Source organism: Heliconius melpomene, chromosome 7 (assembly GCF_056956725.1).
Source record: "Heliconius melpomene rosina isolate 202511_hmr_F chromosome 7, ASM5695672v1, whole genome shotgun sequence".
Lineage (NCBI taxonomy): Eukaryota > Metazoa > Arthropoda > Insecta > Lepidoptera > Nymphalidae > Heliconius > Heliconius melpomene.
This window is the reverse complement of record NC_140395.1, coordinates 163,537-186,497: the sequence shown is the minus strand read 5'-3', so window position 1 is coordinate 186,497 and position 22,961 is coordinate 163,537. Positions and strand designations below refer to the sequence as shown.

The window sequence follows — 22,961 nt, the reverse complement described above, 5'->3', positions numbered from 1 at the left end:
ACACTGCTATGTGCAGTGAGGGAATCCGCCACCAACATTGATTCCTGCGGCGCCACAATAGCCTCACAATATATAATTCCACCTTAAATAAACGGATTATGAAATAAGCTTTTGAAATTTTCCAAATTGTTAGAATTATAGTCACTAAATATACCTAATCACGTCTGTATCAAAGAGAGCTTTATTGCCTGCGTTAGGTACACTCCGATATTGCACAGTTCGCGCGACTGGTCTCTCGAGTGGGAATAAAACCCACAACCACCACTTTTACAGTCAGATGCTGTGCTGCTATACCACAACTAGAGACAGTCGCTAGAGACCTACTATTTATGTATATGAGTTTTCTACCAAAGGACTATTTGGTTTTTTTTTTGACTATTTGTAAATCTACATTGCTTAACATAAAGAAAGGCCAGTGTCCATAGTATACATAATAATTAAGAAACTTCCAGCGTTTCTAAAATTTAGAAATGAACTCAAAACCACCAGCCATAAAACTACTAGCCATAGCCATATAACCCAAAACTTTAAAAATTCACTCAATTTAATTAGGGTTCCCTTTTAAATATTCAGGCGGCATATGTTCCTCTGAACTGTACGGCAGAGCTGACCCAAATGTGTCGGTGTTTTGACATAGCGTCAAGGAAATGCATTGTCACCGAGTGCGGCGGCTCGTCGCTAATTACTTGGGCGTCATTAATAATTCTTAATTAAGCTGATGATAATATAGGGATAGTCTAATTGACTTAATGTTTGGGCGGCGCGGCTAGTGTTCAGCGCGTGGCGTCGTCCGCGTTACAAAGTAAAGATCCCCTTAAATCTACACTTGCACTAAAACTCACTCTTCTTTCACTTTAGTACCGCACACAAATTATAGTAACACACAAAAGTAGGTTACGCTAACCCAAATCAATATTTAATAGTGACCCAACTTCGTCCCTTACAACGAAGAGAACACCACTACTCGATATCATTTTAATTACTAGAACTCCAAAATAAATCTGATCTAGAATTTCAATTTAAATATTAGGGATTGATGGAAATGGGAACACCATTTTCAATCTAGTTAAAATGCTTAAATTGATTATTACATTTATTTTCATAACGTCCTTATGTTATGTTACGTCCATAATTTCAAAATGTCGCGGTAACGGTTGCGTAGCGACGGTTGTTATTAACATGGCAGAATAAATTGCATGTCAAATTAGAAAGTATTTTAATATATTAGTATATATGTGTAATGTAATGTTATATAGCCTATAGCACTTCTAAAGAATGCAGCTTTCATACAAAACAAAAACAATGTAAATCGGACCAGTAGATCCAGAGATCTTAGCATTCAAACAAACAAACTCTTCCGCTTTATTATATTAGAATAATATTATCTATTAAGTAACCCTTTGATTTCATTAATTAACTAAATTATAATGTCACCAAACGACTGCAATCGGCATGAATGTTCATTAACGCCAAAGTGACTGGAGACTTATACTTAGAGATTATTACCAAAGCGAGGAAATGAACGTTATTGAAGAATATCAATTATCATACATATTTTAAAATTTTATAAAACGCTTTCCCTATCCAGCCGTAGAGTCATGCTCGATATTTGTTTTTTGCACAAACTTATAAATGGAGAAGTGGACTGCAATAAACTGCTTGAAAAAATTATGCTTGCTATACCAAGACAAAATGCAAGAGTACGAACAGAGAAAAAATACACTTTTCTAAGCAGAAAAGTAACATCTAATCTGGGTACAAATGCCCCTATAAACCGAGGTATGAAAAAACTATAACTCAATTTGTAACATGCCAAATATTGATATTTTTAGAGACTCAGGTACATTATTTAAAAAAAAATAAAAAAATATTTGTTACAATGTGAATAGAGAACTGATTTTTACGTTATTATTTATTTTTTGTTCACAATTATTATTATATTTTTTTTAAGTAATGTAATATCTATATACATTTTTTTTTATTATTTATAAATTTTGGTAGTATGGTTGTAGAATCATTTTTAATTGTTTTTAAATTAGGTGTAGGATATTAGGTTTTAGAATACCTGCTTTTAGTTATAATCATGTTGAGCTAGCCTGTAAGTACAATGTAAAACATTTTTATTTTAAACCGTTGTACTTTTTTTTTAAAATGTTTGTATTTTATTTGTATGTTACGTTGGCTTGTCTAATAAATAAATAAAAAAAATAAATAAATGTCAACTAACTAACTAATATTACAATTTCCTCTTAAAATTGCCTTAAATGATAATATTTGTATAGTAAAATTACAAAATAATATTTTCCTTCGTCATTCGGCCGTAAGTTGACCTAGTTGCGCTTTTTCTAGCCGAGCTTTTACTTTTTTAACAACACTAGAATAAACAACTTTAATGGATAGCTCCCAGAATGGTGGGGAAGTTTGTTTTACTTTTGGATATTTTTTGTTTCTGTTCGCTTATTGAGGTGTACTTGTGTTACTGTGAAACGTCTCCGCGTACATAATATGTATGCATAAGCACAGCTCGTTTCCAGCAAGGGCTGGAAACGAGCTGGAAATGAGATTCAAGTTTTCAAGTCATTTTTCTTAAGTATTGTTTTAACGGGGTTTGCTTTAATTAGGTTTCGTACTTTAGTATATTATATCTTTAAACTGTGAACATGTGAGACAAGTTTAAAATGGAAAATTATAATATGTTTATATATAAAACTAAGGGTACACCTCGGACCTTCGAAAAGAAAAGATACTGGAGGAAGGAACCATGATACATATTAATGAGTATCTGACAAACAACCATGGGGAACCTGGATAACCCAGTGAACCAACCAGGTGAAGTATACAAAACATGAAGAGGAGTTCCCAAAATTCCGACGAGAACAGGAGATACTGGGAATTCTACATTGTACTACAAAACTAAGAGGGCATTTGCCGAACTTCCTACGGGAAAGGTAAAGAGGGATTTAACGTTTTTATAATCTACACACATGAAGTTGCAGGATACAACTAGTACTTTATAAAACTGTGAACGTAACAGAGTAAGCCCAACCCCACTGTTGTATCATCATGAAACTTGGCAATTATACGTAGATTAAATGACAATACAACTTCATGGCACCATCGAGCTGGTCTGACGAACGCATTGGAAGGAACTATTGGCTGACGGAACCTTGGATTGCCTTCTTGTAAACATTTAGGCTCTGTGTTCATTACTTTCGTGTTATTATTATATGTTCTAGTGGAAAAAGCGTGTTTTTAGTTTTTTTAACTATTCATTTATGTACACTATCAATTTACAGTTTTATAATATTACTATAAATGTTTATATTAACAAACATTATAATTATGAAACAACTAAAAATCATTACAAAAAACACATTAATCTACAAAACATAATATATAAAAAAGTAATTTATAAAAAGTCTGTCACATTTCTATAAAAATAAGCATAATCAACTTCAATGAAGTGTAGTATCTAAAGCGCTACGAGACTACGGCGTAGCGACGCCAGTGACGGTAAGACAAATCTTTGCTCTGGTGAGACAAAGCGCGGCGTTGAGTTGAGTAACTGTACTAACCAGAAAATGTCTCGAAAACACGTATATAATGATAATTGATAGCAACTTAGTGACGAGACAAAGTATCACGTCACTGCACGCTGTACCCCTCTTACAGGACTGACACGCGGCGGAACTCTGTGCCGCGGTTTGTCTCGTAACCAGAGCAAACAAATGAAAATAACCCATTCCTATCGGAATGAATCGAACCCACAACCGTCATATTGACATGTAATAAATATTTAGGCTTCTAAATACATAAGCTTTTCTGTCATTCAAATTTTCCGTTTCATTTACTTATTTTATAGAAGTTCAAAGTTATCTCTGAGCCACGCGCATAGTCGCATCATGTGTAATGACGAAACCGCAGACGGGGGGCACGTCTGGAAAATACACTTGTAGAAGGGTTTCCTCCGATAAAAAACAACGGCTAGACAAAAAGAAACCATAATGTCCTAACACTAATTTATCCAAGTTTAAGTTATTCAATGCAAGATAAATTCACGCTCTATCCCGCACATAGCTAGGTTAAGTGCCGCAACTAACTAACGTAACGAGCGCTTACTCGTTTCACATCACTAAATGCAAGACAAGTGATAATAAAAGCTATGGTTTCTGCGAGAGCATTGTCTGCATGAGTAACGCCGTCGACGGCGACACGCGGGGCACAATTGCATATTCACCACTTTTGGACTAGATTTGTTTTGTTTTCTTCGTGAACTCGGTCTGGATTTCTAGTACTTTTTTTATATTTATTTTTTTAGCTTCACTCTGAGGGAATCTGGAATCTTAGTATTAATACAATCCGTTCCAATTAAGACACTTCCCATTCCTCACTTTCCGCCGAATCTTGGAGACATTGCATGTTGAATGGCGGAACTCAACATCGCGCTTTACCTCGTTACCAGAGCGAGAAAATAAAAATATCAAAATATATATTGTTTGTATGATATTGTTGTATTGTATTTAATTCCTCCGAGAAAGAGAGAATTCACAACGTTCGTGTGAATATGCTTCCCAACAGGGACGTAGGGTTAGCCTCCCAAAAGTAGATTATAACATATATAGTATATATAGGCAGATATATAGATACTCCCATGCAAATGAGACGTCCCAGACGAGGAGGCTGTTACTAGTTTAATGCTCTTACATTATAAACAACTGACCTAGTTCTGTTAAGAGGAGGAGCACGCTGTCCTCGCACATTGTATTAGTAGGCAGAGGGTAGTTACTTAGGGTATAAAACACTCCGTTCTCGCCATATAGTGGTTTGCTTCTCAGTGTCCCACTATCACGTTTACAGGCAAGCGCCATCCCACTGCGTCACGACACTTTCGGGCAGGGAGTTGAACAGCCCACCGTCAAATGTCAGTACTGTCAGTCTCACAGTTAACTACAAACGTCTTTTGGATTTGGCGACTCTAAAAGTGATCTTTGACGGCGTCCTTCCCTCGACAACTGACAGATGTCGGGGTTGTGTACCGGGCATAGTGCCTACACCACCAGACCACCGCGGTCGAGTCGTTACAGTCGCGACAGTCGCATCAGTCCGCGACGCCTAAACTTCTGTATATATTTTTTGCGCTATTAAAAATACTTTCAACGTTCCGCTGAAACGCTATGCGAGTTATTTACATAATGACACTTTTTCAACCGACTGCGACTGCTTAAAAAAAGGTAACAGTTGTGTATGTTATAACACTAGTCATCGCCCGCAACTCTGGGACTCGGGACAAAGTACAGTCGAGTACAGTGTCTCGAACCTAGCTATATGTTCATAAATGCATATGCTAATTTAATAACTATTATACCTACTGCTGTAACTAACTTCAATAAGATGGGTGTATGCATAGCAGGCTAACCTACGGGAACCAGGAAGGGGAATTAGATAATATTTGAGTATAATGATGAATTATCCACATAAGGTTTTAAATATGGGTGCAAGGTACTGTGTGGTCCACCACTGAGCTTCGCCAAAAGCGGAATAGTATGGTCGTCTAAAAATATTAATATTAAAATATTAATTAAAACATATTGTTTTAGGACGATAGTTGGAATTTTATTAACATACCTGTATTTGTAATAAAAGTTTCAAGAACAGAATTTCAATATTAAGTTTAATCATATCATACGTGCAAAGCCACAGTAACGTTAAGTAAAGCAAAGCGCGACGTTGAGCTCCGCCACTCAACACGCAATGCTTCCAGAATTTGGGGGAAAACAAGTGTCTTACATTGTTACACTAGCTGCCCAAGTTCTCTCTGCAGCGCGAAGTAAATTAAATAAATACTAGTTAAACTTTCTTTTTTATAGTTTTACACAATATTCCATATACTAGACAGAGAAGAGAAGAAAACTCTCCGTTCTCTATACACCGACCAATTTTCGATACTTTGCATTTTCAGTGATGGAACACAACGCCGCTTTTCGTTTTATAGCGAAAATATGAAAAAAATCATTCCCCGAGTGGGAATCGAACCCACAACCATCGTGTTCGTAAATGCATTGTCAGTCAGTTTTATTGTTTGACTTCACGCTGTATGCTGCTCCCCACTCGGCGCTGCGGAGTCCGTAAACTATTTACGAGGTCCTGACACTGCCGAATTGAATATTTACATTAGGCCCTATTGTTATTATATACAAGGTAAAATAAATCGTAGAACGTTGAAAATAGAATCTAAATTAACCATGAAGTTACTAGTAGAGCAAGTTTGGAAATATCACCCTTATAAAATAAAAAAAATTGGGTAAAAAACACAATAGCAATTTAAAATATTGACTATATTTGGATCCATTTTTTTTTCTAATGACTGTCCAAGAAATTTTTGATCTTATTCCATTACTAGCGACCCTCTTGCGGCTTCGCCCGCTTTAACTACTGGATTATTCATATAATGTATGTTTGCAAAGCACTTAAGATAATGTGAAAATTAATTAAACCCTAATGCAACCCGCATTTTGGTAGTTTCAATAAGGATTTTCCAATTGTTTTACACAGCAAGGATTTTTTAGTAAGTACCGTAATTTTAAATCTGTGCTACTAATCTTTTCAAGTACTTATTAAAATATATTTAAATGACTATTTTTAGATAGTTAAATGACTATTTTTAAACGGAAGAAATTATAAACAAAAACCTACCTACTAATAACTACTACAAAAAATATGCAACCAAATATATCGCGCTGAAATAATACATTCAACTCCAATTATCCAATACGTGCAAACGCATCTAAATCTTCGTTGATATAAAGGCAGCCGGGTTTTTTTTTCGAGCTTGTGGTTAATGCTGAAGAGGGTATTCTGTCCCTGATGAAAAGCAAGCACTACGTGGCTGCCTGTGCGGAAAATTAAATAGAATGCATCGGCCGGGAATGGAACTCAGGCCTCCCGCGTGGCAGGCGAGCATTCTACCACTGAACCACCGATGCGTGTAAGGCAGGCGGGCGCGGCGGACGCATGGCGAGTGGCGAGCCGTTTCGCAGCAAGGATTTTTTGATATTGTAACAACTTCTAAAGTACTTATTAAAATGAAAAACAGTAAAAGACAGTTTTGATCTACATTAAATGGCCAACGTAACGAATATACTTATTTATATGCTGAGAGTAAGGGATAAGTGAAACTTTAGTAACATACAGCTGATGTGTCAACGGCGTGCGTTTTTCTCTAAAACTATTCGCAATTTCGAAATAGTGTAAAAAGAAAATTTTATCTTCGTTTAACGTAGAAAATTAATAAAGTATTTTAAAGGATAAGGATTAATACGCTTATGGAAAAATATGACTCACAATAAAAAATATATTAAAATTATTATTTTTAGACAGAAAAATGGTCACTACACGTTATTCATAAAAAATACGAATATGCCGTCGCGGACTTTTTTGTAGATCTTATTAAGAGGAACAATACTCCAGTACATTTTTTTCATATAGTACTTACCATTAAAGCAGCGCATGCGCGAAAGTGTCTCAACGGGTAGGACTTTATACACATTTATCGTATTTATGTTAATTTACATAAGAATGTACAAATAATAAACTATATATAAACCTTCTACGAAAAATACCTGACCTAATGGTGAAAACCGCATGAGAATCCGTTGGGTGGTTTAGAAGAAGAAGAGTTAGAAACAACAGACAGACACGAAAAGCGACTTTGTTTTATAAGATATAGGATAAGAAACAGTTAAAATTTTTATAAAGTTTGATGAAAAATAACAGGCAGAAAGAACCCTAAGTGATTTCAAAACAGTCAAAATAATTGGGGTGTACTAAAAATTATATAACTCATAATATGTCCCGCATAAAGTAGGGTAGATAGCGGAAACATAGTGATAAGACACTCAGTTCTCTGCATACCGATCAATTTTCAAGACATTATGTGTTGCGTCGATAAATTTAACGCTACGCTTTGCCTTATGCGTCGCGATCGAACCCACCACTATCACCGTGCCCCTGAGAATATAATAACCCAAGAATGATTAATACGACCCACAAATTTCATATAACTTGTCGTTATTAAGTACCTACATAATATGTCTCATATATTCCGAGGTAAAAAACACTTGTCATTCGACACCGATGTCCGATATTTTATGGGCAACCAGAAAGGATGCGGTCGAAATGACCGCATAAGCTGTAATGTCACATGGATTTTAATAAAATATGTTATTATATCGATTTTGTAAGATTTTGTTGGGTTCCAAATAATATCACTGTGTTTTTTCTTTAAATTTTTTTTTTGGTTCATATAGCGCGGCGTTGGGTTCCGCTATATGTTTTTATCCCGAATTAAGCAGGTTTTTTTATATACAGTAACTCGCGCTATCAAGACAAGAGGAACGTAACTTATCATTTAACAGAGTCGGTTCACTGGTTTAACAGTTACAAAGGAAAACGGGAACGGACATACATATCAAAGCGCTAAAATCATAGCCCTCCTTTTAGGCTTCGCCGCAATTGGCGTCAAGTGTAATTTATCACCGGTTCTCTAAAGTTACTGTCTCAGATCGGCGAAACCGGCTTTTTAGACACTTCCGTTCTCCGCTTTCCGCCCTAATTCTCAACAAATAAATGCCACACTTTTTTAACCAGACGGACGGACCGAGGCCAGTCGTGGCGCAGGGGCACAAAGTGCTTCTATCCCCACTCGAGGAAATGCAATATTTATTTAAATTTACATTTTCATTTCTTCGCTCTGGTGTCGAGATTAAGCGCGGCGTTGAGTTCGGCCACTCAACATGCTGTGCCTCGAGAATTCGCCAGAGAGTGGGGAACAGTAGTGCCTTATTGGAACCGGACCGCTCTAGCCCTATAGTCACAGAACAAGTACACAATAACCGATACGGTGTAATTAGCCCTCTAGCTACATTGTATTTATTGGTGCAGCACCACCTGCTTTGAATCCACGATCCTCCCTTGCTTCCTGTATAATAAAGAAACATAAGCATTTTGTTAGGCGCAGTTTGTCTTTTTAATGAAATAAAAAAAATACTTCGAATGAGAATTGAACCCACAAGCATCACAGTTACAGACAGCCGCTACCCTGCTGGGCCACGACGCCCGCGGGTGCACCGTACACAGTACACTTCGAATGTTTCGTCAAATGCTAATTAATGCAGCGGCGCACGTGTTCGTTGTGCGGTGCGAGTGACGGCAATCATTCAAAATAGTGTTGCCGACTGATAGTGGACAATCGATAGGCTATCGATATTATATCGATAGTTGTCCGATAGAAAGACTATCGATATTATAATTGAAATATTAATTATTTATTATTTTAAATTATAATTGAATAAAACAGAATTCAAAAATTGTAAAAAAACTAGCGCAAAATTTTATCAAGCAGACTAAAAAACATGTATTTGATTTTTTATAAAAAGAATTTGAGACCATAACTACTTGTACAGCGTGTCGCCAGGCACCACCACCACGGCGGCGTCATTTCATTTGTAAGTCAAATAAAATGTTCATTAAAATGTATGGTATCTGCCAAAGTGTGGTGTTCCTCTCAGTAATTAATGTAAAGAACAATCTTTATCTATATTAAATTTACAAAGAAGCATATTATGCATTTATCGGAAAGATATTAATACTAAGTTAAGGAAAGCGATTTTATACATAAATTTCATAATTTATTATTATTTTAAATGGTCACGGAGTTTAAACATGCTGTCGGCACTTTCTTCTGTATTTTAAACAAGATAAGACTAAGATATATCTTGTAAACAAGTAAATATTTGAAAAATAAAACGTCAAATATCGTTTTATACACCTTGGAGGGGAGGCCTTGTCCAGCAGTGTACTTTAAATTTACGGGGTATACCTTCGTGTATTTAGGGAATCACTTAGCCAAAAAAATCAACCCTTTCTATATTGCGCGTCAGTTGGCGAAACTTAACGCCGCGCTATTTTAAAATGAAATAGCATACAAGCTCCGCTTACAGTGCGACCCCGCACTAAGCGACGTCTATATTTGTCTCTAAACATCTGCTGAGCCGACTAATTTAACCTCAGACATGACTACGGAGTTCCATTATAATTTGTTAATATTACATATCTATACGATAAACAGTTGTGAGCGGTCTGGGTGTAGGTATATAGGACTAGCTTTTCCTGCGGCTTCGCCCTCGTGGTTAAATACAAATTACTGTGATACTAGGTCCCATGCTAACATTTCTCAGGCTTCCCTTTTTGCAACATTTTTATTGTTACTCAGCCCTTATCAGTGTAGTCTATACTGGTATAAATAAGGTCCGTCAAGTAGTACCTGAAATTATTTATATAGTTATTTATTTATTTAAAAGGTCTACCGAGGTAACAGGACATACATATAACATGAAAAATACATTAGAAAGTGTCATTCCCCTTACAGCAACCAATCTACAAGAAGTGGCAATGGGCAGGAAGACCAACAACCGATGGGGAAGAAAGGTCCTCAAATGGCGAAAGGAGCACAGGCCGCCTTCCATCCAGGTGGATCGACGTCCGAAGGAAGTCAGCGGGAATCCGCTCAGTGGCGGGCTTTAGGGGAGGCCTTGTCCAGCAGTGAACTGTGAAAGGCTGATAGATGGATTCCTCTTACAGGCAGACTTAAACTTGGCATAATTATTTAGAATACAGATTTCTTTTACAATTTAACGATGTATCGAATGTGAGTTGTCTGTCACCTGGTCCGACACCAGAGTACCTGCAGACCTATATAGGTATGTTGTAGTCATCGGCAGAAAGAAGCAATAACGACATGTTACAACATTCTCCTCGCCTTAAAAAAAACAATAAAATAACAAGCAAAACCACGACATAATAACAGTATTAGAAGTCTATTTCAGCGTCCATTCATCTTGTTCATTAATGCTTCACTCCTTTTAATTTAATACTGACGTCCAGATCGGTCTTTATAGAGAGAGGGCTTATAAATAAAACTGTTAGTAGCATAGTTTTAACTTTAGTTCGTCTCCAAATAATGGTGTTAATTGATTGACGCATACGGGAAATCTTCACGCTGTATCCCGCATAAACCTAACAGGGTATGTAGAAAACGTAGTGTTAACACACTCCGTTCCTATTAAAACATACTACTACAGTGATTTAAAAATGTTGTTCATTTATTCTTGCAACTAACTTATGTAATTCTGAACAACTTATGTTAAGGGCGACAAATACTTTTTCCTAATAGTGCAGCCGCCTTGACGACGGCCTTCGCTCCGGTCTGGTCAGGTCTTGTTGACAAACCGCGACAATCTATGCTAAATGCGGGATACAATCCCACACAGCCGGATAGGCACATTTCCCCTAAACCCAACACACTACGCGTTAAGTGCCAGAACTCAACGCCGCGGAAATCTGGTTCAAATTCCTAGACAACAAGTTCATAACTCACCTACAATGTGCACTACGTGCGTTTAAGTGCGAGGAAATGAACTGATAAATGCTATATATATGTAGATAAGAATTAAGGTCACTCATTAAACCTACATAGATGGGATAAGTAAAATAGTTAACAGACAGAAACAACTAAGATATATAAATAAAGCTAATAAAATAATAATAATAAAAAAAAACATACAATCGAATTGATAACCTCCTTTTCTTACAGAAGTCGGTTAAAAATGCAAGAAATCGTTGATAAGAGCAGGTAAATTAATTGTAAACCACTTATAGGACTTTATTTTATAATTTTTTTAGCATCTGTATCTTGAGCGTAACATATAATAGAAGTGGACGAGGGGACCCAGTGTTAAGCCACTCCGTTTTCCCACGTCCTGCCCAAATTTGTGAGACATTGAGTGTTCAGTGTCTTTCAACGCCAGTTTGTGTCTTACCAGGTCGACAACATAAAAATAATGCATTCCCTCAAGTGAGATGGTACCAAGACGGGCTCCTCCTTTTTGGAAGTCGGTCAAACATCTAAAATTACCTATCGTAATATTTCAAACTATAACAATGTAAATGTCGGTGTCGCTGCCAGTGTGAGAAAAGTTCTTCGGAGACATCATTCACAAAGTTGATACAATTTAGTTACAAATTAATTCTATTATACGACTGCGAGGTCTGTCTGTGTGTTTGCATGCTGGTATGGAAGTTACGCAATCAAAGAATAAACGAAGTAAGGCGTTGTTTATAATAAAATAAAACATAACTGAACACCCGTTTACCATATAGCTGTTATAACTTAATATTTTTCACACGTAAGATAAATTTAGATGTTTCATATAATTTTGCAACTTATCTCTTTCATTTAAGATTTACATTACCTTGTAGAAGAAGAGTTTTAAGTAAATAAACAATGAATTGCTAAGGAATTAGCTGCAATTAGCGTGTGGCCGGTGTGTGTGCAAAGGTTTCCTCTTGTGCATCCTCGTACATGGCGTCAGTCCCGGTCATTACCAGGTCTTGCGTCTCGACCCCATATACTCTAATAGGAACCTAGTGTTGATACTGCGCCCCCCACACGTCGCCAACGTCGTGTTCACAGTCAGCACATTTCCCACTGGGCCACGATGGTATCCTCTTTAATCGAAGCAGCTCGACCCGCGACACACTAAAATCTTATTATACAGTCCCTTGCCGCGCCCACCTTTGAACCCCACAAATGTTACTTATGAAAACAATATTTACATGAACATATATACCTGATCAAAACCAAGGCCCAGGCCCCCTTCATAAATATCTCTAGGTACGCCAATGGTCTTAACAGTAAATTTTCTCCGTCTGAAGAACAAAAACTTCTTACTAAAACTACTAAAATAAGTCAAATAAAATGAGCCATCCAGTTTTAATGTTTCATTTAGAACGAGCGGTGATTTGAATTAATTTGCTACTGAGTTCGGTTTCAAATTTATTTAAAGGATTTTCGAGATCAAAGGGACGAATAAGTCTCTTGGTATTTCATCTTTTGTATGTGTGTGGGTTCGATTCCCACTAGAGGAATTAATTAATGTTATTTTCCTCGCTAAGTAGAGCAAGTGCAGGGTTGAGTTGCACCATTAGGCAGTGCGTGGGGAACGGAGTGACTCAACACTAGGTTTTCTCAACCTTGCCTATATCATATGAAATACAGATTGAACGTAAAAAAAGATTCAGACTAAGACTAAAAGTAGAAGTAAAAAATTAGTATGTACATGTTGCACATATTTAAAAATAAAATAATTTATGTTAGCGTCGGAGCTCCGTCGTGAGGGTTATTTATTGCTGTATCAGTATTTAAAATCTCTTCAACTTCATCCATGTTCCTACTTTCGCGCCACCCTCGCTAGATGTACAGACTCATATAAATATCAATAACGAATATCCTACATATGGTAAAATATCTATTCGTATAATTGAATATTGAACGTTAATACATGTACGTGGGTATGTGCATGCGCACGTGTAAATACTCGTACATGCCTCTCGACAATACTCGCGCCTAGAGGCACAGGCCCACAGACCTGTTGTTCCGGCGGTCGTACTCGGGGACAGGAGGTTACTAGAGAAGGTTGTGTCTTGACACTAGGCTCACTTTGCCTACTAGTTTCGATGACTACGGGTAGTACATCTAAGTTGTACCTTTAACAAACGGAGCAAGCAACTAGCTATATTTGAAGTAAAATAAAAGTGATTATAATGACATTGGCTTATCACTCTAACACTAAGTTCTTTGTAAAACTTAGTGACGCATCACAAAATAAACTCTTAAAACCAACCAAAAACAAAACATAATAATCTTCCAAAATGTACTGCACCAAGACACGACAGAACACAATCACCGAGGAGGCCGCGCTAACCACAAATATTTAAATAAGCTACTTGTGGGTTCATTTCGTCGCTCTGGTGTCGGGGCAAAGCGCGGCGTTGAGTTCCGCCACTCAACACGTAATGCCTCCAGAATTCGAAATCGGCTTAAAGTAGGGAAGGGAGTGTCTTAACTTTAGTTTAAATCTGCCTACCCTCCACTGTGTGTTAAAAATCGTAAACGGACGATGAAAATGAAACTCGCTGAAATAATAATAGTACCTTGTCTTTAGAGTCGCCCCTATGAAGACGACATCTCATTGAATTATGTTTAGAGAGGGTGGGTCCCTTACATTTGTCAACTCGGAATCTCTAGTAACAAGACTAAGCGCTGTGTTGAGTTACGTAACTCAGTAACAGTGACTTCGTTCCGTCTGCCTACTTTCCTTCCGGAAAAAAATCCTGAAAGTGAATAAACCCGCCTATTTACTGAGTCTGTATTATAGAGATTTATTTATACTAGTGAGCCCGTGCGGGGCTACGCCCGCTTGAAATAGAAATATTAATGTAGAAAATTAATACTAAAGATTCAGTCAATTTAGTAAAATAGTTGTATAAAATAACTGTTACGGCAATTAGCTAATTTGTCGAACTATGCACTTTAAATTGACATAACTTATTTATTTATAAACCGTTGTAATAAAATAAATCCTATATCTTTTCGGGAGCTTGCCAGAATCCAATAATAGTAAGATTAGCGATTACAAACACACAGACAAATAAACAAAAATTTTAAAAATCATTGTATTGGGTTCTATTATGTTAATAAAGGTTCCCAGTAACATTTTTTTTAAATATATTTTATTATAAGTATAGACTAATTGGATTAGTATTTGGATAGTATCCTACGACGGTCATTCTTATCGTGGGTTCCGTATCAATTTCAGTGTATACAATTTTGCGGGCAACATAGTCGCTATGCTTAAGCGCTCAAAGAAAGGATTATCAACCCCTGCAAATGATCGAATCCGCTACCCCTTTGATCAACCCCCGAGTACTCGCTTAATAGATTCATGACCAATTAGGTGCACGCGTTCTTTAATCAATTTTCAGTCATTATAATTTATTTTTTGGTATTTAATTATTGTATATATTCGTTGAGAAGAATACAAACTAGGTTTGCCTAATATATCTGTATATATAAAATCGAAAGGTCACTCACTCATCACGAAATCTCAGAAACTACATGTCCTAGGAATCTGAAATTTTGCATAGGAATTATTTATAGATAATAAATAACGATAAAGTAAATGAGCAACTTTTCTTATTGAATTAGAAACCTGTAAAGCCATTACGGGACATCCGACGCCGTACAAGTGTTGAGATAAATGAGGGAACCTGTCTGTCAAAACAATTTTTGCGAAGGTGTCGTCTAAATTGAGCTGGAACTAATATTCCCCATCCAGGTCTGCAAACCTAGTATTAAGAAGTTTCATGGACATTGAACCTACATTTTTACATTTAACCACTGTGCCATTACGCCACCATGGGAAGGGTTGATATTTGGCGCATTGTATAAGATAACAGAGCGAGGCTGGAGTCGAATAAGAGGCATTTCTATCCACTTGTATATCAAGTCACGTACGAAGTACCCTCCGTGTGTACGGAATAGACATTGTGTGTTGTGACGGTTCCCAGGTTCCCTTGCTATGTTGCTACTTTGCTCTAGACACGTCAATTTTAAAATATATTCATTTTTATATATACATACACATTATGAAAAACTGAATAAATATATAAATGATATAATTTTACCTCACCGCGTTATCATGTACCGTTATCCGGGCCGGCGACGTGTTTGCTGTCCCAGCACTATCTGACACGAGTGTCGATCGCACGTCAATTATATCTATTTTATTTATGAATCTTTTTTAAATATATAATCTTGGTAAAATTATAAACATAGATTGGATTCGAATTGCTTGACTGTAAATCCGGTTAAAGGTTCGAGTCACACTAAGCTCAACAAATACAGTATCATATCAAATATATAAAAGTAACAAATGGAGCCAAGTTCCATATTAACAATATGCGTGGTCGACTCCATCCATTAAACACTTAACATATAAATGGGTATCAAATTCTGTATATAGTACTAAATTATTTATATTGTTTATAAGTAAATAATTAAATAGATCCTTGCTTAGTATTTAATGGCGAAGCTTACATTAAAATTATTCTACAGATGCTGACTACAATGCTCGGACGGCATCTTAAAAGAACGGACTCAAATACCGTTTCACTTTAATATATTTAAAAATAAGTAAAAAAAATATTATAAAACAATGTTGCTATAAATATACTGGATTTATGAATGTAATAAAGCCGTGGCGCTCTGACTACGCTAATATAATAAACATGTATTATACAAAAAATCTTCCTCTTGACTAAAAAAATGTTAAAATCATTTGCCCTAAATACTGTTACGTATACGTATACGTATAGCAAATAAACACTGATATTGGTATTTATTTACTATACATCCCTTATCTATGGTTTACTTAGTCCGTTATCTGAACGATATTTGGCCTGTACTTGTAGTATGTCGTTAAGTACAATATTACTATTGCGTTTGTCATCGTTTCTTTTTTAAGCTTCATCTATACTAATATAATAAAGCGGAAGAGTTTGTTTGTTTGTTTGTTTGTTTGTTTGTTTGAACGCTAAGATCTCTGGATCTACTGGATCGATTTACTTTGTTTTTGTTTTGTATGAAAGCTGCATTCTTCAGAAGTGCTATAGGCTATATAACATTACATTACACATATGTACTAATAAATTAAAATACTTTCTAATTTGACATGCAATTTATTCTGCCATGTTAATAACAACCGTCGTCGCTACGCGACCGCATTCGTTACCGCGTCATTTTGATATTCATCCTTATGAAAATAAATATAATAGTCACTTTTAGCATTTCATCTAGATTGAAATTATATTTCTATAGAAATTATATTCTTATATTTCAAGCAGGCGTAGCCGCGTCCGGGTCCGCTAGTTTTAAGATAAAACTCAATTTCAAGACATGACATAATGAGATAAATATATAGTACATAAATAGCATGAAATTTGCATTTTATACAGAAATTTATCTATTCCCCTATAGATAAAACACAGCATTTTTCATAAAATGGAACTCACAATCTAGAAATATGACGGCAGAGCAATCAATGACAAACTTTAATATTAAAAAATCTAGTACAAACGTCATATGTTATATTTCTTTTAATATATACGTAAGGAGCAATTTAGTGCCTTAAGAATCCTAGTTTCTCCACTCATCATGTCGCAGGAAACGCTTCATTAAATAATATTTAATTAACCATGTGATCTACATTCTTTGTGGAAAATCATGAGGGAAGTGTAAAAAGGAGCGGTAGTGACAGGTTCTAATTAGGAGTACTAATTAAAAATAAATATGATTAAATATAAATACGAGATACTGCGTGTTGAGTGGCGTAGCTTAACGCACGTAACCTCAATTTATTCTCAATTACTATGTAGATATTTAATACTTAATTTTGTTCCAAATTCCTTTCTCGTGTAATTGTTATATATTTTTTATATTATAAACGATGTCAAAGTACAATTTATAAGTGGATATAAGTATTTTTTCAACATTGGTATATCGTGCGTGTAGCGTCAAGATATTCCTTTTTTTGCTTATTCCGCTCTAATTCGAGACATTCTGTGTTAAGTAATGCAGCTAAACGCCGCACTTCGCCTTACCAGAGCCAAGGAAAGAAAACGATCACAAGCTAATAAGTATATTCTGCAAAAATGGTCGAAGATAAAATATCACACACTAAGTTACGCCTATAGAGTAGATAAGGTCTGACATCTCGTTATAAAATGTAGAACGAGTTCTTTCTACGATTTTTATTTATTTATTTTCACGTCAACTGTAGGTAGTAGTCTTGTAGTACAAGTTTTTTTATAGTGCGACCGGCTACAAGCTTGCCTAGCCATTTGACAAAATTATTATACTTTTTCCTTATATAATAATTTAAATATACCTACTTGGAATCTTTGATAAATAATGTATGATAAATCGTTACTTTATAGCATCACGCTGTATGAAAATATTAAATATTTTACTCTCCCAAGTAGAAGTCGAAAACACAACCGTGGCGTTTACAGTCATACGTTTGTCGCCTTGCGCCACGACGGGTTCCAATAGATATTGATAAATAATTATTAATAAAAAAAAGAAACTTCACGCTTTTCCCTGAAAAGCAGGATAGGCAAAGGAAATTTAATTTCAAGACACAAACTGCCACATTGTGAAGTTGATAAATCTCACATGGTAATAAGTAGTACCTAATCGATATGACATTCTAGCAATTTCCCATATCATATTCGTTCTATTCGACCCAGTTAGTATTAGAAATACCGATGTTAGTACGTGACGTGTCCAATGCTTTATTAAGCTTTGAAATATTAGCTACGAAGGAACTTACGTTGCTAAATTTATATAATAAAATAATAATAATAATAGTGAAAGAATTAGTCTCTTTGTAAACGTGACGGTAGTGTGTTCATCTTCTATTTGGGAATTACTTTCTTTCATTTTCCCGCTCTGTGAGCTAGACAAAATGCAAAAGATCGTGCAAGATCGAGTAGGTTGAGTAGGAAGGCAGACCCTGGCAAAAGTTACTGTCTGCTTTCCTACCTAATGTCTCGAAAATTGGGCGGAAGTTAGAAAACAGAGTATTTTAACACTTTCTCTTCCTACTCCGAGCTATGTGTAGATGCAGCGGGAAGCTGCATTTTTTTTGATTGAACAAATTGAGACATTCTATTGAGAGGAAAATAAATAACAGTCACCTGATTGTTTCTGCCTAATGTCTAGAACACAACATTTTTTTAGCAGAGCTAACCTTACATTATTAATTAATGCAGCCGCTGCGCCACTTAACTATGAAAAAAAGAGTCTCTGCATGATTCAAGACAAGCCCCTCTCCAAGTTTCTTAAAAAGTGGAAGTGGAAACAACAAGTGGGTCAAGAAAACATACTAAAAACGATTTACATTAAATGATTTGAAAGTGGCGCGTGGTGGTTTGTTCTCAGAAAAGTAAATACATATTTTTTTATAAGTAACGACAGGCCGTTTCACGGTTTTATGTACCTTATGTTCAACTATTGAGATATTGTGATCGTCTTCTTACCAGAGCGGAGGAATTAATGGTCAATATCGTCGTGTGGCCTTCTTAATACCTACATATTCCTTTCCTACGACGTGATGTAACCTTAAATCTTTTAAACAACGCAACGGATTTTAATGAGATTTTGACTAATAGAGTGATTCAAGGGGAATGTTTATTTATATGTATAACGCAATACGTATTTTATTGGAGAAAAGCTTGTGGAGGAACGCTTGTGAGATGTGTACTTACAACCATCGAATAACATCTTTAATAGCGGTTATACCAAAAGTAAACATTAAGCTCTGTCAGAAACGTCCACAATTATTGGAATGGCTGAACTAATCCTGTCTTAATCCAGGAACCGTTGGGCAAAGTATTCTTATACTTATTGTTTGGTAGGCGGAAGTAGCTTTTGTCTCTCGAAATAGATAGATTATCTTATTTAACAAAAAAAAAATAGGTGACGTGAGTTATAGGAAAAGCCTTTCTCAATAAACAGACTAATAAAATTTTTAGTAATTTAACCAGTAGTTCCTGAGCTTTATAACATTAGTATAGTTAAGGATCTAGAGGACTGAGGACTCATTAACTGAAGGGAGAGTAAACGGACTATTCAAATTTAATACCGAGTGAAACTAAAACATTAAATACAAGTACAGACAACGAAATACATCTAGAATACTACTAGAATACTTAAACAAGTATAAAAGTCCAATTTTCCAACATTATCTTCAATCCTACCGTCCAAAGAGCACCTCTGTCAGCGAGTCAAATTGGTGGCTTACGTGCGCTCCACGTCGACCTTTGAGGATCACTGTGGACTAAACCAGGCGTGTCGGTGTTGTCGTCGTCCACTGTGGAGGTGATGTACCAAAGATGGACTTTGAACGAGGAGAAACTTGACAAAATGCCAAATTTTGCAGCTCTAGGTTTTTTCGAAGTTGTGGCAGAGTAGGCAGAGGGGTTAAAACACTTCGTTCTCCGCGCACCGTACAATTTTCGAGACATTCCATGTTGAATGGAAAATTATTTAATATTCTTGACATGAAATTATAAAACAGCTTTTAAAAGTTAAAGACCTACCTATTAAAAATATGAAAATGGCAATTCATAAGCTATTTAGTGGTTTCTTCTTAGAACGCAAATACATTATTTTCTTGCAAGTAGGAACTCGTTGCGATTGTATTTGTTTACAACTTTAATTTTCTAGGTTCCCTTTGTTGTCTCAGTCAAAATGTTCCGATTAAATTTATCTTCTTCTCTACATACAAGTAGACCTTAAGATACAGTATCAATAGACTACGCATGCCGTTGCATTCACAGTTGATGAAATATATTAAAAGTGGATTTCAAATGTGTTCCTATATTAAATAAAATATTTAATATTCGCCATTATTATATATTTAAAATGAAACTCTATTAACGGATTAATTAGTAATTTAGTATTTAACATTTTTTGGTAGTTAGTTTGATTTAACAAGTATATCAACAGACAGACGAATGCCACCGTCGTGACGCCGCCCGCGTCCCCGAACGACCTAACTGTGGGGTGGCTCAAAGTCAACAGTGTTGGGATCGATCTTGTGACGATTATTGACGGCCAATTACAAATAAATACTTTCATGTACAACTTTCACATTAGTGTTGGGGGGTGCAACGACACCCTCGTGGCCGTGGTAAAAAGACAGTTGGGAGGAAAGCGAGGAACGGAGCGTTAACATCTTCTCTTATTGGGTTTCTGTAGACTTGTAATCTAAATTTAAATGAAATATCAAATAATAATTACAAGGAAACAATTATATTTACACCCGTAACATGTATGTTCCACATCCCGCGCGCAACCGACTGACTCGTGCTTGACTGGTAGAAAGCTATCATTGTTTCTTCTGATAGTTAATAAGCATTAAAGATGGCTAGGTGCGGTGGTGTGAACCTTAGTTCCCACGTTTAGTCATCCAACACTTAAGCAACATTTACCGTTACCACTAAGTCATATGTCCTCACCGAGTTATTAGCATCATGGTTCTTCTTTAATGGAATACTACCCCTAAAATTATATCCGACTGGGGATGAAAGCTTGTGTGGGAGCTGCCATTTTCGAAGATAATCGAAGGACCTATAAATTATTATACTTTGACATTTTATTGGGAAAGGCCGTGACGTCGTTTTGACGCATTTTGCACGTGTCGTATTAAATTCGGGAAGTTTTGTGGTGAAATGGTAAGTACTCGTATGTAGTCTTTAATTCCTCACTTCGACTTTCGACAGTAAAGTATCACACACAAACACTCTAATATCACAATTTAGTATCAATTATACGCTAATCAACGTCTCTGAGTGCAACTGTAACTAGAAACCAAATTCAGAAGCCTATATCAGAGATTAGCTAAGGAATAGTGAATAAAATAAGTGCGAGCCTTGCAGCAGTTGCAGCTATTACGCAGGATGGTAAGTACTAGTTTAGGAGTTATAATATTAGGATTGTGCAAACGAATAGATTGAGGTATTTAGGCGAGGTTGTTACCTGGTGCGTCATGTGAATTAGCGCCTATTTCATAAACTAGCATTTACCTGCGTGTTTACTGTAATCGCTTGCAATGGGTTACAATGAATACATGGGATTGGCGCCTTCAATCAAATAAATAAAATAAACTAAGTATAGACGGATAGATACGAGACGGAATTAAAGATACAAGTATAAGCTAACTAAATTTAAACCACAATTTATGTGGCTACTATAAAAATAAACATAAACCGTTAAAAGCGATCTAATAAGACACTAAATGCGTTTGTTTATTTACAAACAGGCAAAGTAACTTTTAGTTACCGAAAACACTCCATTAAAACCTTGAGGCATCGTTTTAAAAGGAGGAGCGGGGACGTCAGCGGAGCCCTATGCAATAAATATCGTGCATCGCAGTCATTACTTATTTATGTGCTTCCCTAATTAAATACGGCCATAAATTATAAGCTAAACGAAAGTAAATAAACGTATAACGCACCTAACACGGTGAAAGCAAACCAAAATTTAATTACATTCAATTTATATTAGCTATAGCTTTAATTATAAAACTTTTCTCGCTTATAAAACAATATGAATAAAACAAATGACGCGACAAACAATTTTAGAGTGCCGATCGATACTAAAAGGCAATATTTATAAGAAAGCAACTCACCTTGGATGTACGTAAACAAATGTAGGCAAGCGATCAAGAAAATCCAGTTGCCGACACCAAAACGACACATTTCTGTCCGACACATAATTGAAGCACACAGCAATAACACTGCACAATATGTTTTAATTCATAATAATTACATTTTAACACAATCAAGTATTTTTTTATTGATATTTTGTGTGCGAGAAGAGTATAATGTACTCCATTTTCATCACAGACTGGACTCGATAATGAAAGGTCATTGTACGGAATCGCGTTTGGGAGAGAAGTGCGAGATTGAATGTGAACGTAGCTGCGAGTCGTATAGACAATTTTGTTTTTTTTTTGCTTGCGTTTTGTTAATGCTATGTTAAATAATGTATTTGGTTTTATGAGATATTTTAACTGATATTGAAAAATTGTTCGTTATGTTCCATATTATATATTTTCCTAAATTTAAATATTTTAAGATTTAATTAAAAAAAGGTTAACCTTTTGATATTGACACTTATGTAATTATTTATATAGATATCTTTAAGCCGATTAACCACGTATATTTTTAGGAACATTGAACACATTGCAGAAGTCAGTGTTCTTGGACAAACAAATATACATTTTATTTAACTACATGTCAACAGTCAATTATAAAAAACATACGATATATTAATATAATAAAATCTTTCTAAAAAATATTTATTTTGATATATACATATATTTGTTTTTTATTGAACAGTTTTAACACATGATAATTGTTCTATAATATATTATTTAAATGCTTAACATAGATTGCATAGAAAGTAACAACTAAACGGTTGAGACTTATTAGTCTAT

At 35.7% G+C, this 22,961-nt stretch overlaps 1 protein-coding gene across 4 annotated transcripts in view; it reads right to left on the bottom strand.

Annotated features, from left to right (window-relative positions):
- Positions 1-22,434, bottom strand: part of fra (neogenin protein frazzled) — an 83,973-nt gene extending 61,539 nt beyond the window's left edge. For all 4 annotated transcript variants that reach the window (XM_085188866.1, XM_085188869.1, XM_085188868.1 and 1 more), the window contains exon 1: positions 22,152-22,434. In XM_085188866.1, coding sequence (XP_085044992.1) covers positions 22,152-22,236 — 85 coding nt within the window. In that variant the 5' untranslated portion in view covers positions 22,237-22,434. The remainder of the gene's footprint in view (positions 1-22,151) is intronic.
- Between the last annotated feature and the right edge of the window lie 527 nt (positions 22,435-22,961).